The sequence below is a fragment of the Zingiber officinale genome, unplaced genomic scaffold, assembly GCF_018446385.1.
Source record: "Zingiber officinale cultivar Zhangliang unplaced genomic scaffold, Zo_v1.1 ctg230, whole genome shotgun sequence".
NCBI classification, from domain to species: domain Eukaryota; kingdom Viridiplantae; phylum Streptophyta; class Magnoliopsida; order Zingiberales; family Zingiberaceae; genus Zingiber; species Zingiber officinale.
Genome location: NW_024589905.1, coordinates 180,226 through 196,668, shown reverse-complemented (window position 1 = coordinate 196,668; position 16,443 = coordinate 180,226). Strand labels below are relative to the sequence as shown.

General features: G+C 40.8%; 2 protein-coding genes across 2 annotated transcripts; both read right to left on the bottom strand.

Annotated features, from left to right (window-relative positions):
* Window positions 1-1,604: 1,604 nt before the first annotated feature.
* On the bottom strand, window positions 1,605-2,183 carry LOC122037025. Its single transcript, XM_042596474.1, has one exon. It carries the CDS (start codon window positions 2,181-2,183, stop codon window positions 1,605-1,607), a length of 579 nt encoding a protein of 192 aa, XP_042452408.1.
* A 13,529-nt stretch (window positions 2,184-15,712) lies between these two features.
* On the bottom strand, window positions 15,713-16,351 carry LOC122037029 (umecyanin-like). The gene is made up of 2 exons (XM_042596479.1): window positions 16,134-16,351; window positions 15,713-16,045 (listed from the first exon to the last, which is right to left on the bottom strand). The coding sequence occupies exons 1-2, from the start codon at window positions 16,318-16,320 to the stop codon at window positions 15,807-15,809; spliced, it is 426 nt and encodes a 141-aa protein (XP_042452413.1). The 5' UTR covers window positions 16,321-16,351; the 3' UTR covers window positions 15,713-15,806.
* Window positions 16,352-16,443: the final 92 nt, after the last annotated feature.

Sequence of the window (16,443 nt, the reverse complement as noted above, 5' to 3'; positions counted from 1 at the left end):
TATATATATAGATTGATTTTTTAATTATGATGGGTGCTTTTTTAATTGTTCTTTTTTATTTTTCCCTAAATTATATGCACTTCGCGAAGGTAAGTCTGGCTTTTCATATCATTGGATAAAACACTTGAGAAAACAAATAACAAGATCAGAATTTAAATATCAAAAAGATGAATAATTTGGAGTAGGCGAACTAGGAGGAAGATTATCATTGTTCAAAATAAATCTGACAAAACTTGAAGATCTGAATTATATATATAAAAAAAACAAACACTGTCGTTTACCCCATGGCAGCCCAGCCCTACCTACTACTGACAATCTCAATTGTGTCTGTACTAAGTCGCTGGAGACCCCTTTCACAGAGTGCTACAAGTACCACTCTCTCCTTTCCACTCTTTAACACCTAAATCAAAGTCCACCTTATCTGCCTTGTACTGCTGTGAGATCTGATGGCTAATTATTCAAGAAGAGGGAAGTGTTAGCTAGGGCTGGCTCAGGATCTTCTGGCTTAGGTGCCATTGTTAATAGTAGAGAGTAATAATAGTGACAGTGGCTCAAGGATAGAGAACCTGTCTCTTTGCAGGCCAACCTGATCTTGCCATAATTTCAGGACAGAACCTTGTTAGGATATCTCTATGTTGGAATATTATGTTGAAGTTGACTTCCAAGATGATTAGCACATGAGCCTATACATGAATTGAATGGACAGGCCAACAACACAAGATGTGGGTAGCATCCACTCTAAGGAAAGCCAAGAACTTGCCATAACCTTGTGATCCTCATTCTGCCTAGCTACACATGATTGCTGACAGTCTTCTGATGAATTATGGCATAAAAGACATGTGAAAAGAAAGACCTAAGGACAATTGACAGAAACCAAGGAAAAAAATAATAGTAGCTAAACAAGTATAAGACAATCAGACTGAAGTCAAGAAAAACACCAATATTCAATGATTCATTGATCGATATGAATCTAGTTGTTTGTATCAATGATCAGGACCATGATTCTTGCTTCATTTTAATTCTAGACAACAATCTAACAGAATGCTTGCAGCAGTTAAGATTGCAAACCACTTCACAATTGATATCAGTAAGAGAAAGCTGTAAAGAAGAGACCAAAAGGATTTTAATGAGATCAGTTTCAGATCATTCATCAAAAAGCCAATTAGAGCTAGATCCCAAAAGTTGTATGCTTGGCCAGTAAGAACCCCTGAGATTGATGGCAGTGCTCAATTGTGATGTGCAGTATGTTCAAGACACTGGAGAAATAGATGTGAGTCCTACTACCACTTCCTAGTTCCATAGAACAACCAAAGAGACATTTATTTATTTTTTCTCTAGAACAAAATACTCAAATTGCTTCCTCACTCTGTTCAATCCTCCTACATTACTAGCAAATCATTCATCCATGTTTCTCATCAATTGTGCTTCACATTATTCTACCACTAGTGATTTCAATTTTCATACATGTGACTTGGATTCAAAAGCATGAACAAATGCATTACGTTTCAACCTTCACTAAATTGATACAATATCAAATGACGACAAGGTAATGGAAATCACAATTTAACAGGAAAATAGGGAATAGGTTATGCACTCATCTTCGATCAAGGACGACGGCTGAGCAAGGCCAAGGATCCGGGCCGAGGGAAGCAGGTCGCTACGGCGCACGTCGCCTTGCAGGATCCGTAGAAATCGAAGATCCGGAAGCGACCGGAGACGGTTGCGGTCGATCGCCGCGGGACGGAAAGGTCATCCTCATCCATGAGGGCCGATCCCCGAGGGACGGGAAGGTCATCGTCATCCATGAGGCCCTTGGCGCAAAGCGCTAGGGCGGCCGCAAAGGGATCAGCAGGGACTTCCGCGCCCCGCGAGGAAGAGGCGGCGGCGGAACGCTTCTTGCGGGGCGTGGGGAGGTCGGAGTGGGAGCGGATCGGGGGCGGGAGGGGGAGGACTGGATTGGCGACGGAAGACTCCGGGGATGATGTGTCCTTGGGGATGCCGGGGCGTTGCTCCCAGGAGAATGGGACGGCGGAGGACGGCGGCGCCGGAGACGCGGAGCTGGGGAATCGCCGGGACCGGGACCGGGAGCGTGAGGAAATGTGCGAGGAGAGGGAATCGTCCTTCGATACTCCGTCGGTGGTCTTCGGCGAGGTCGGCAGTGCTTCCTCCATCGCCGTCGTCATCGTACACTTTTGTTGCGAGATCGTTTAATTTATAAGGCCTTCTTCCACCGACAAAATTCAAAATTTAATTTCGATTCGCTTGAGAAATAACAGAACGAAATTTATTGACCTCAAATAAAATAAAATCATTTTTCAACGGGAACAAATAAAAAGCACACACTTTGTTATCAGTCTATATCCTATTTTAAAAGGATATTAAAATAGTACTCTATCTTAAATTTTATATTTATTTATTTTTATCTGATTAATTCATTATCAGTATTCCTCAAATAATATTTATTATGTAATTAATATTTATCATCGTATGTTACGCTTATCATCCATAATAAGGATGGATTAGATTTCTTATTCTATTCATAATCGAAGATGATATTCAATTTAAAATATTTTCTATCTATACTATTTTGTTTGTTGACAAATCTCATCTACCAACTTGTCCTAACTTAATTTATATTCAATCACTATGATAACATTATAGGTAGAATGACCATGCTTAATTGAACCATTCTCATATTCAACATTAGCTCCCCAAAATAAGTTCATAGGAATTGGGCATTCTAAAACCATACTAATAACCTAAACAACCCTAATTACATGGTATATGCAATATGCCAATATTTACACACACAAAATAACGTGGATATTCAGATTATACAAAAGTTTCATCAATGGATAAGTAACTTAGCAAGAATGCCAATAATAGTAAAAGAATAAATGAGCAATGATGTGGTGATGATGAGGGGCATCATCCCGTTGCCACATTGGAGGTCAAAAGAAGTCAAAGTCAAGATGGTCAACAGGTGGACGATATCAGTCGGTTGAGAGAATCATGCTCCGACCGGAGATTAGGTTCTGACCCACCGTCTTCGACACGGGGAGCATTCAAACAACTGACGCTCAAGAACGAGATGCAGAAGCTGAGCCGAGCAGCTACCCCGCTCAGCCTGACGGTGAGGCACGACATCAACAGAGTTCAACTTCGGCCGAGCGACTTCTCCGCTCGGTCTAGCAGCAAACTCAACATCAGTCGAGCACGCGGAGAGTGAACTTACGGTTGAGAGGCTATCCCGCTCGGCCCGGCAGCAGACAGTACACGGGCAGTGGACTTCCTGCCGAGCGGCTATTCCGTTCGGGCCGATAGCAGACAGTACACGGGCAGTGGACTTCCTGCCGAGCGGCTATCCCGCTCAGCCCAACAGCAGACAACACGTAGATTGTGGAATTCCGGCCAAGCGGCTATTCTGCTTGGCCAAGCAACAGATATAGCAGGATATCTTTTGACATCCTTTTGGAAGCTAGTGCCACTGACAGGTGGCATGGTCAGACAGAAGATCGTACGACAGAAGCTTCCACTATCACTTCAGAGATATGCTCGTCCCGTTAAGGTACCGTGTCAAGGACACTTTACTGACACATCTTTTCAGAGAAAGCTTTGAAAGATGTGCTCGCCTTGGGAAGCGTACACGCGCACTTCCGGAGCTCTATATAAGAGGGGGGGGTCCAAGCATCGGCGGAGGTATGCTTTACACGCGATTTCTACTGTTGTGTTACAGTTCTCGTTGCTTCTTACTTCGCCGGAGACTAACTTGAGCGTCGGAGGGCCATCGCCGGGACCCCTGCCCTGGCTCGGCACTGACGCTGATTGTGTTGTAGATCGGAACGAAGTCCACCGGAGGTCAACAGGAGTGCCACATCCCCAGCATCCATCTCATCGACTTTCGGACATGAGGAGCTGGAGATGCTCGTGCAAGCACGAGCAGTGAAAATGATCAAGCAACAACAACAACAGGCGCTAGCCGATCGGATAGCGCTGTTGCCTGCAACATCGGTGGCCGACAGGCGAGCGGGGCAAGAAGACTGAGCGGAGCAACTCTCCGTATGGGGCCAGAACCGAAGGCAGACATACACCCAGGGGGAAGCGCCGCCCACACCGATCCCCTTCCATCGCGCCTTGTTCCAGATCCCCTCGGAGATCGCCCAAACGCATTAGGAGCGAGGATCGTCTTTAGACGATGCTCTCGTTCGAGACGCATGGAAAGACAAAGCGCCCCATAGCGCCACGTCTCCCGAATCGATCAACAAGAAGTTCTCAGAGGAGATCTTACAAGACCCTCTACCCGACACTACACCCCGTTGGCGATCGGGATGTACAACGGGTCGATCGACCCAGATGATCATCTAGATCAGTTCGATAACGAGGCCACGCTGCACCAATATACAGACGGAATGAAGTGCTGTGTCTTCCTCATGACTCTCTCCGAGTCGGCGCAGCGCTGGTTCAGAAGACTGTCGGAAGGCTCGATATGAAGTTTCAAGGATTTCTGAGCCGCATTCCAACATCACTTCGCCAGCAACTGACGCTATCAGAAGATAAGCGTTAGCCTCTTCGCCCTAAAGCAAGGGCCCAAGGGAGCGTTCCGAGCGTACATTTAGCGCTTCAATCAAGTGGCTATGGACTTCCCCTCGGTCTCGTCCGAGACCATGATGAACGCCTTCACCCAGGGGCTCGCCGAGGGAGATTTTTTCCGGTCACTCATCAGAAAACCACCCAGGGACTTCGACCACATGCTCAAGAAAGTCAACGAGTATATCAATGTGGAAGAAGCCCAGGCGGCCAGAAGAAAAGAGACGTCGACTAAGCATTCGGATGACCGAGCGCCGACCGTCAAGCAGCCATCAGCCACCCAAAGGGTCGAGGGTTGAAGGGTTACGACCGCACCAGGAGACCAGGGCACATGTTGTGCAGCATGTGGCGTCCGGTCGGCTCAAGGCGTGGAAGGGCAAGGTATGGATGCCTATGTTTTGTTCATTCCACCAGTCGGCGACGCACAACACGCGGGACTACCGAGGACTGACACCGATTGTCAGCCGGCCAGTCCCGAAAGGATACCGTCGTCGATCCCCCTCTCACGATCGACGACAAAGGCATTGGCCGATCGAGCGACAAGAGGAAGGAAGAAGGGAGCCTGAATGTCATCACCATCAACGAAGGGAGGACACCAATCCCTCCAGGATCCCGACCGAGCGAAACATGTCATTTTCTCGAGAAGAAGAAAACAGGAACAACACTTCCTGAGGAGGGATAGGCATGATCACCGGAGGGCCGACCGGCGGCGATTCCAACCGAGCCTGGAAGTCATACGCTCGGTGGTTGGAGATCCACACTGTGGGATGCAACAAGGAGAAGACCGAAGGCCCCTAGATCAATTTCGGCCTGAGAGACTTGGAGGGAGTAGAGATCCCTCATGATGACGCTCTGATCATCCAAGCGGTGATCACCAACTACACCATTCACTGAACCTTCGTCGACATGGGGAGTTCGGTGAACATCATTTTTAAGAAGGTGTTCGATCAGCTGCAGATTAATCGAAGCGAGTTGCTGCCCATGGTGACCCTACTTTACGGGTTCACTGGCAACGAAGTTTTGCCGATCGGCCAAGCAAGGTTGGTCATCTCTCTGGGGGAAGAGCCGTTGAGGAAGACCCGGACCACCAACTTCATAGTGGTAGACGCACCATCGGCCTACAACGTCATCTTGGATCGACCGGACCTCAACGAGTTTCGGGCGGTAGTGTGGACCTACTGCCAGAAAATAAAGTTCTCAGTGGATGATCAGGTGGACAAGGTCAAAGGCGACCAACTAGCCGCTCGGCGCTGCTATGCAGAGATGGTCAAGGCCGAGGCAAAGGCCGCTCAGAAGACTCCGCGGCTATAGGTAAATGCTATCACTGAAAAACCTCCCACTTTGGTATATAAAGAAAAAGGAGGAGGTCCAGATCCACCCAAGCTGGTCAGAAGCCACGACCTTCGTGGCCGCCAACCTGGAGGAGGAGGAGAAGGCAGAGCTCATCGCCTGCCTCAAAAGCATCACGTAGACTCTCAGCGTCGTCCCCATCAAACCTAGACTCCATGAATGTGTACCAGAGTCCAAGGACAGAGGCAGACGACTGTGAGGAGCTTGCCATCATAAAAACAGACGAAAAGGAGAAGAAATGCGATCGAAAAGGAAGAAAAGCTACTGGAAGGTCGCCGAAACAAAAAAGAAATGCCGAAAAAATTCTAAGGCGGACCAGATGGGGAGAAGGCTTACGAGAAAAAGGGTCACCGGGAAAGCATAGGTTGTCAAAGAAGAGGCACGGAGGATCACCGGAGAGAGGATCGTACAGGAGCACAAAGAGATGGCCACCGGAGAACTCGAACGCGAAGTGTGCGAATGAAGCGGCGCAGGGGGCTTATAATACATGGGCTCGGCTGACCGGAGTCGTCCGATCTAGGTTGCAGAAACTCAAGCCAAGATCTCACCGATGAATTCAAATCGTCAAACATCACATCACGCCTGTCACGTCAAGCGTGCGGCGGCAGCGGGCGTGACACAGGACGCACCGCCACGGGTCGATAATTAATGGAGGCATAGGAGCATGCTCAACCTTAATGAGCGAGGATTTGCACGAGTTTCAAAAAAATTGGGTGACGTCAGCCTAGCTCACGCCTAAGACAGCCCAAGGAGAACTTTTACAAGTGTAAACCTTCGCCACATCGATCGGATCAGGGAGAATACTTATGCCCGAGCGACAAGCTTCAACATGCCGAGTAACGAAGGCCGATCGGAATCTGCTCACACAATGGTCCAATCAGTCGGACTTACAGCCTCCTTCGACTAGACTTGAGGGGGAGACTTATGATGCGTTGATGATAAGGGCCCCACCCCGCTGCCACGGTGGAGGTCAAAGGAAGTCAAAGTCAAGATGGTCAACGGGTGGACGATATCGGTCGGTCGGGAGAATCATGCTCCGATCGAGGATTAGGCTCCGACCCACCATCTTCGACACGGGGAGCATTCAAACAACTGATGCTCAAGAACGAGATGCAGAAGCCAAGCCGAGCAACTACCCCGCTCAGCCCAACGGCGAGGCACGACATCAACAGAGTTCAACTTCGGCCGAGCGACTTCTCTGCTCGGCCTAGCAGAAGACTCAACATCAGCCGAGCACGCGGAGAGTGAACTTACGGCGGAGCGGCTATCCCGCTCGGCCCAGCAGCAAACAGTACACGGGTAATGGACTTCCTGCCGAGCGACTATCCCGCTCGGCCTGATAGCAGACAGTACACGGGCAGTGGACTTCCTGCCGAGTGGCTATCCCGCTCAACTCGACAGCAGACAACACGTAGACAGTGGAGTTCCGGCCGAGCGGCTATTCCGCTCGGCCAAGTAACAGATATAGCAAGATATCTTTCGACATCCTTTTGGGAGCTAGTGTCACTGATAGGCGGCATGGTCAGACAAAGGATCGTACGGCAGAAGCTTCCACTGTCACTTCAGAGATATGCTCAGCCAGTTAAGATATTGTGTCAGAGACACTTTAATGACACATCTTTTTAGGGAAAGCTTTGAGATGCGTGCTCACTTTGGGATGCGTGCTTCCGGAGCTCTATATAAAGGGAGGGTCCAAGCATCGACGGAGGTATGCTTTACACGTGATTTCTACTGCTACGCTATAATTCTCGTTGCTTTTTTGCTTCGCCGGAGACTGACTTGAGCGTCGGAGGGTCATCGCTGGGGGCCCCTGCCCTGGCTCGGCACTGACGCTACTTGTTTTGTAGGTCGGAGCGAAGTCCACCGGAGGTCAACAGGAGCGCCACATCCCCAACATCCATCTCATCGACTTTCGGACAGAATCAAACAACTATATCAAAACAGATAAAATAATGGAAACTTTAATTCATTTAACCGTATAAAACCTATAGAATTTTCCAAAATTTTGTATCATTTTGGATTATAATAATAAGTTTTGGCTGAAACCTATTGATTGACCTAGAAGTTTTGGATTTCTGAAATTTTAGTATGGCATGGAAGGAGTGAGTGTATAGAATGTATACATGCCCTCTAACCATGGTTTTGAGACTTACACACGAATCTATGGTCGCACGCCATATGATATAAACATTGGTGCTAATCTTTGCAAATTGTTTGGAACAACGCTATGAAGTACTAAAAAGAGTAAATGAGGGCATATTCAGACTCCTATTACCCATATGATCCTATAGGTCTTGGAATGGGTCCAATCAGAGTTCTCTAAGTCCATCAATGAGTTTTGACTGAAATTCATTGATTAACCTAGGGGCCTTAAGTTTCCAAAATTTTGGTATAGGATGGAAGGGGTGAGTGAATAAAATGTATATATGTATTCCAACTATGGTTCTGAGACTTACAAAAGAATGTATTGTTGCATGCCAAGTGGCACAGACGTTGGTGATGATCTTGCAAAAGTAGCACCACGTTGGTGCTACTCTTGTAAAAGTAGCAAGAACGTTGCCTCTTGGGTGTTCTTCAAACTCAATATGTTGTTTCAATTACTAGATCACATTTTATGAATGATAGCATTAATGGCTTCTATCCAATCATATCATTTCACTGTCAATATTGGTAAAATTCACATGCAGAACTGAGTTTCATAAACAAATGTAAACTTTTGTTAAAAATATGACAGATATAAAATATCATCCAAGAATTACAAATTGTAGTTTTACAAATTCTAGTTCATATTCGAAAATTTGTCTACACGTAGACCAATCAAGTCAAATGTGATGTCTCACACAGGTGCAGATTAACGAAGCACTCCTAATCCCAATACTAAGGAAACTTCAACTTGGTTGGGGTATGGGGCATGCCCAGTTCTCATATATAAACACGTGTATGATGCAAATCAAAGTAAGCAAATTGCAATAACCACGTTGGTTTATACAGAATGAATTTCCAAAGTCTGTATCTTTTGTGAGCTTAGAAATCTTTGCATTCGAATACACTAAAATAGAATCATAAAAGACTTAACCAATCTACTTCTAAGCAAGTAAAAGACTTAGATTTCCATGTATAATCATAAAACATGAGAATGTTCTATTTTTGTATGAACAGAATAAGTTAGCAATCCTATCTAACTTAAATAAACCTAGATTAGGATATATAGCATACAAAAAAATCATAATATATTTCAATTTGTGAAATATAACTAGCAATAACTTGTAACTATTAAATGGAATGTAAAATGATTTAAGTATAGGGTTGAAATCTAACACTGTGACTGGCGGATAAGATATAACAAGAAGCAACTGCAAGTCCTCATTCTCATCAATATTCCAAATCTTTACAAGATATGAACTCTAATTTATCTAGACAAAAATTCAAAGTAGTTACTTCACCATTCTCAAGCTATAATTTAGTTAATGAAACCTTTTACTGGTAAGCATGTTGAAGAATACAAATAATATAGATGATGTTGCAATATCAAAATTAAGAATACAAATAAAAGAAAGATGTCAAACCTTCATTCATCCTAAGGCATGTTGTTTAAACATGCAATAATAATGACAATTACTAACTTAAATTTCTTAATCAACCACTAAAATTTAATAAAAAAAACTTTGATAGTACCGGCTACAAATGGTAAATCTTCTTCATATGTGTCGGTCATCGCTTGTCACATGCTGATTATCAATAATTGATCTGAAAATCAATACATCCTCATATTTATAAAATTTAATAAAACTAATTGATTGATAATTAAAATTATGATACAAATGTAGAATTAATCGACATATACCCTTGTCGTAAAATTGGACAGTTGCGCTTGTCATGTGACACACCTCGAAGCCCGCATCCATGACATAGCCTAAATTTAAAGGTTGATTTTTTTTTTTTGATAATTTTAATCTCTTTCCACATCCCTTTGTTCTTACTAAAGATGGATCAACAATACCAAGGGTCTAATCCATGAATTTCTTTCTTTAACTTTCCTTTCTGCATGTTCTACTAATATTCAACTCTTGAATTTTCCTATAAATACAATCTAATTGTTAATCCAAGAAATTTGTACCATCATCCGTTAAAGATGCATCATCAATTAATACTGAAGCTTTAAAGGATAACCTTGAGTGTCTTGTCATTAAAAATATTTTTGGATCATTCATTATATTTTTCTTCCTCAAAGAAAAACCAACACCAACCTTTGCATCTCGTGTCCATTGTTTGAATATATATTTATCAGGTAAATGAAATACTTGGTTGATACAAAAATAAACTAATATATGCATACATGGAATACCCTCGAACTCAAATTTCATACAGCTACAGGATATGTAATCCCTCTGTTGGTCATGTGTGAGCACCCTTAGTTTGGAGGAAGAACAACTTTAAAAATTTAGCACATGGTAAATTACTGAGTCAACTAATGTAAATGTTTGTTGCACATAATAACCGTGACTATCACTCATTTCACTTTGAAACTCTAGCCATATTTTTTTGTGTAGTTTAACCATTTGAATTTCCATTAGCCAGTTTATCTTAATCTTGGAATGCTCAGTCATATCAATATTATTCACAACTAACTCATTGTGTCTTTGGTGTCTTAGTGCCCTATTGAAACGGGTGATAAAATTCATCAATAAGTTCTTATTTGAAACATATCTCTTGAAAAAAATGTGACCACTCAGATCTCTGACTACTTGATATTCTAACATAAAATATTTGTCTAAAATAAACTGGTGTCCACTGTGTCGTAATTTATACATCAACGACAACCAATTATTTTTCTCTAAGTTAGCACACTTGATAACCTCTTGCTATGACTTCTTAATTTTATCAGGTGTTGTAGAATTTGCAATGATATTCTTTATGCTTTGATAATAGTTTAGAAAAGTCAAATGATATAATTTATCTGGGAATTTGTTCAGTATGTGCCACAAACAATATTGATGCACTGTTTGAGGGAAAACTTAGGCAATGACTTTCATCATAGTAAGATCTTGATCAGTGATAATCACATTTGGTGCACCTTTAGGTATGTCTTCTATGAACTTCTTAAGCAACCAAGCAAAAGACTCAGCTTTCTCATCACTTAGAAACCGTAACCAAAAATAATTATTTAATGATGATGATTAACTCCTACAAATGGTGCAAAAATCAATCAATATTTGTTGGTATTATATGTCATATTAAATACAACTATATCACCAAATACACTATATGCCCTCCTTGATACATGATCCACCTAAAAACACTTTCCAAATTTGTTATCTGATTTGATATCATAATCAAAGAAAAAACCTAAATTCTTCTCTTTATCAGAGACAAATAACTCAATTAGTGTTTTGGCATCGATACATTTCTGTTCATCCGTTATCTCTTTCTCAAAATTTGTAATATATCTTTCTGTGCAACCTACATGCTCAGGACCTCCATATTCTATATTCAATAATCTTACTTGTTAATAGATTGACACATTAGCCTCTAAAAATCGTTGAATCAATACTTTCTTTGCCGCTGAAATACTATAATGTGAGCATAGCAAATGCATCTTTGTAGGAGACGAGAGTGGATGATTATAACTTTCAATGAAGTTAGTGATAAACCAATTAGGTCTAATTTGTTCCTTCACTAATGAAATATGTCTTACATCCAATTCTAACTTTGCCACGTGCTCTTGTCTTTTTTATTTTATCACCTTGTGTCTGCATATTTCGTTGAATATCTGTATGTTCTTCTTTAAAGAATATCAATTTTTTCCAAGCTACTTCATTAGTTTTCTTATTTTTTTCGTCTATTCCTTATTCTTGCACTAAATCTAGCTTCTCGTGTATATTGATTATAAAACAAAAATATCTCCTCCAATGATACAAATTTCATCCCAGTTTTTGACTTTCAATCATCATCAACTTGGGGAATATATATTTGATCATCATAGAGATTTTCTCCCATTAATGTAGAATGTCTAATTTAGAAAATCGAGCAACATTACTGGTGGGAGTACAAACAGTATATCAGTTACTGGACAACTATAAGTCGAGCGACAATTTTCTTACTTGATTCTTGAAGTTCACTGCAATCAGAATCTCATCCAAAATGTAGTATGCTTGTAAATTTCTTTGTTCAGGCAAAAAATGGAAAAAATTCTACATAGGTCAATATGAATTACAAAATGATTATGATAATAATAATAACGATATAAAATCTAGAAAAAAAAATTACTTTGTAATACTAGATATGTTGGTGCTATTTTTAAAAAACAGCACCAACATGTTGTTAATGGTTTTGCAAAACTAGCACCAACGTTGTAGTTGATTTTTCACTATATTTCAGTATTAATTTTGTAGTTGATTGATAGTTGGGCATAGAAGTTAAAATTTTAAGTATTTTTTGGAAGTTTCATATACAATAGTTTTGTTGCTTTGGATGTATTGACCTTTTTTTTAAAAAAAAAAAATCAATATCATGTTTTTGCTGGTTTTAAAAGACTAGTACCAATGTGGTGCAGGTCGGTGATGGTAGTTGGTACTGGTTTTAAAAGACCAACACCAAGTTGGTGTTGGTTTTGAAAGACCAGCACCAATGTGGTGCTGGTTTTGAAAGAAAATCGGCACCAACGTGATGGTGGTTTTAAAATACCAGCACCGCGTTGGTGCTGATTTTGAAAGAAAAACAGCTCAACATTTGTGTTGGTCTTTCAAAATCACCACGCTGGTGCTGGTTTTGAAAAAAAAAAAAAGTAGCTCAATCTTTGTGGTGGAACCTTAAAATCAACAATTGGAGTTTATAAGATAAATATAGATTGTGGATTCTAAAACACAAGTAGAAAAAGAAGATGAGAGAGATGATCAACTATTTAGTTGTGAGCAAAAATCCTAACTCACTTGGCGCGAGTTGAGAGTTAAAGAAGATGACCTATATCTAGGATTGAAAGTGGAGGAAGAGAGGAGTAGAATCGCAACAAAGAGGGTTTAAGGCTTTCGTTTTAGGAGAGAGAGGTGAGCGAAGGAAGAGAACGAGAACAAATAAGCTCACACGAAGGAAGAGAGAGATTAAACAATTCAAGTATATATATATATATATATATATATATATATATATATATATATATATATATATATATATATATATATATATATTTATATAAACTGATTTAATTATGTTGTTTGATCAATAAGATCACCTAACCCAACCTAGTTTAGTGTTGGTTCCTATTGTGTTTCTTAATGAGTTGGTTAGGAAATACGAGCTTGAAACATTGAATTCAACATACTCAAAATAAGCTAAAATACAAAATTAAAAATCGTAAGACATGTCACATGTAAATTACAAAGAAACAGAATAAGGACGATGGTCTTTGTCTATTTACAAAAATTTAATCATTCATAAGAATTACGCAAATGATCTCATCTAGATTTTTTCCATTCATTAAACATGTCATTGGCGAAATTATCTCGCCAATCACTAAATTCATCAAAGTCTCAATGGTTAACACTGTGTTTTCACAAATGTCATCAACTTCATCTGGTTGACTATCCAACCTTCTCTCCAACCCTCTTTATACAAGATCCCAGTCATTTCTCTCCTTATAAAATTGTGAAGAAGGCAACATGTCATAATAATTCGATTTTGAGTTTGTATCAAATAATAAGCTGGACTTCTAAATATTGCCCAACGTATTTTAAGTAGCCCAAAGAATCTCTCTATCACATTTCTAGCAGTCGAATGCTTCATATTGAAAAACTCTTGAGACTTCTAGGTACTCGGCCTTCTTTCCACTCATTTAAATGATAGCTTTGGCCCCTATATGGTGCTAAAAGCCTTCACAGTTTGTGTAACTAACATCGACATGGTAATAATATTCTATAAATTTAATAAATATATTAAAATAGATCACAAACTCAAAACACAGTAAAGTATTTAGGATAAAAAAGGGCAATCCGGTGCACGAAGCTCCCGCCATGCGAGGTCCGGGGGAAGGATCCATTGTACGTAACCTTACTCTGCTTTTTGCAAGAGGTTGTTTCCAGGACAATAAAGTAGAAAAATTAATTAGCAAATCATGTGAGACTTTTAATCCATTTTTCCTTGTGATTACATCTCGTAGTACTCTACTATCTGCTGCTGAACCTTCCCATCCAAACAATACATATGTAAATTGCATATCTTGTGAACAAGCAGCAAGCACATTAGTAACAATTTCATCCTTTTCTTATCTGATATCTAGGTATATCCTCTCGTGATACTCTAACTTTAATGTGTATCCCTCTAAAGCTCCCAAACAATTTTAAAAGGAACAACAAGAATAAAATTTTTAAAAAAATTATAAATCATTACTTTAAAACAAATATAATAATTACCTTAAACCATTTCGATCTCCAATCTATTGAGTCTGCTGCAATTGGCTGTCAATTTTTGAAAAACACATTTTGTAGACGAATAACAGCATTCAAAAATTGAGAAAAATGTCTACTTATTGTTTCACCCGACCTTTTAAATCAAAATTATATAGTTATATGCAGTGTTGAGATAATCGAACCAGACCGGTCGGTCCGACCGGTTGAATCGCGAACCGGCTCTTGATCTGGTCCGGTCAACCATTAAAGCCAAAAAAATTTTAAAAAAACGGTCAAGCCCGTTTAAAATCGATCAAAACCGCTTAAAAGCGATCAAAACAGCTCGAAATTGATCAAAATCGCAAGTTCAATCAGGATTAAAGTATGATTTTTAATTATTGAAGCATGGTTTTATATATATATATATATATATATATATATATATATATATATATATATATATATATATATATATATATATATATAACAGTTGAACCATCGATTCGACTGGTCAAACCTTAAAAACCTCGATCGGGTCATCGCACTGATTCAATGACCGGTCCGGTTTTCAAAACATTGGTTATATGAGTTAGCAAATGTAATGACATTGATACTTGTTCATCTACCTCCATATATCTTATTCCTTTCAGACCCCCTTCACTTTTGAGCATACAACACAACTTTGTAAAACTAATCCTATTCATTCATAGCTGTACTATGCAAGTAGTGTCACTCTCATATGCTAAATTATATATATCATTCCTCTCCTAGCAAGCAAAAAATGTCATTCACATATCGCCTTTTCAAGCAATATGATCCATTAAGCAATTCTACTAAAATACAACACATTTTAAAAAACCAATTCACTATATTCAACCAGTTTCCTTTTTAGCATTATATTCTTGGTCTTTTTCTCATAATTATTCCCTTTGTCGAATATCTACTTTTGTTTGGTTATAATTATTTCTTTTCTCGGAGATCTGTTTTTGTTTGATTTATGTTGACAGAATGCATTTTCGAAGAAAAATAGAGTTAAAATGTGATTCGGAGAGAAAAAACATAAGAGCAAAGCTTTATCCGTGTGATTTCACACCGTCGTAACCCTTCATATGTGGACGGCCATGCCAACCTAAAAGAATTAGGTCAGTAAAACTCAAACATCTATCTCTAATATTAGAAGGGTGAACAAACAGATTGCTTAGTTTGTATATACATGAGTTATTGCTCTAATAAATTTTAAAGTTAATTTTCAACCGATATAAAATATGATTAATCTATTAATAAAAATGCGTTGAGACAAGTAAATTTTATAAAATAAACTAAAAAAATTCAATCATACGAAACCAAACAAACATAAAGTAAAATATAATATTCATACTGTAAATTTTTTTCCCACACAAAAATACATTTAATAAATCACAGCAGTCAAGTGACAACGGAGACGGCAGTCAAGTGACTTTTTTTTTCTTTTCTGTTTTCGCATCGATCTCAAGGAGGAGGAGGAGCGGCGCGGCGTGGAAGCTTCCGTCGAACGGAGACGGCGACCTTTTGGCCGAGGCGGCAGTAATTCCCGAAGCTGCACACGAAGTAATGCACGCCTTCTTCGTTTAATCTCACCGTCGCCGGACCCTCCGGGAACGACCGGAAGGGATTCTCCGCGGTGCAGTCGTCGAACTCCCGCCTGGAGACCTGGACGGCGTCGTAAAACCCCACCTCGAATCTGAACGCTGGCCGGGGAATTAAATCTTAGACAGGTTCGTTCGCAGACGACGCGGCGCGTCGAGATGGAGAGAGAGAGAGAGAGAGATGAATTACTCAAGGAATCGCCGACGGAGAAGGACCGGTTCTCGGCCCAGCGGGTGTAGAAATCGTCGCTGGTGGGAATCGACCAAATGGAGTCGCCGACGAGATGAGGAACGCTGGCGGCGGCGGCGGCGAAGAGGCAGTGACCGGTGAGGAGAAGGCCCAGCGCTCGGACGATCGAGTGGGGTGTCGTCCGCATTGTGGCGATGGCTTGTGTGTTCGAAGGGTTTTGGCTGAAATTCAAGAGGTTTAGGGTTTCTTTCCCTCTTAAAGCCAAATTTTCAACTGCTCGAAACTACTTGAGTAACTGCCGATCTTTTCT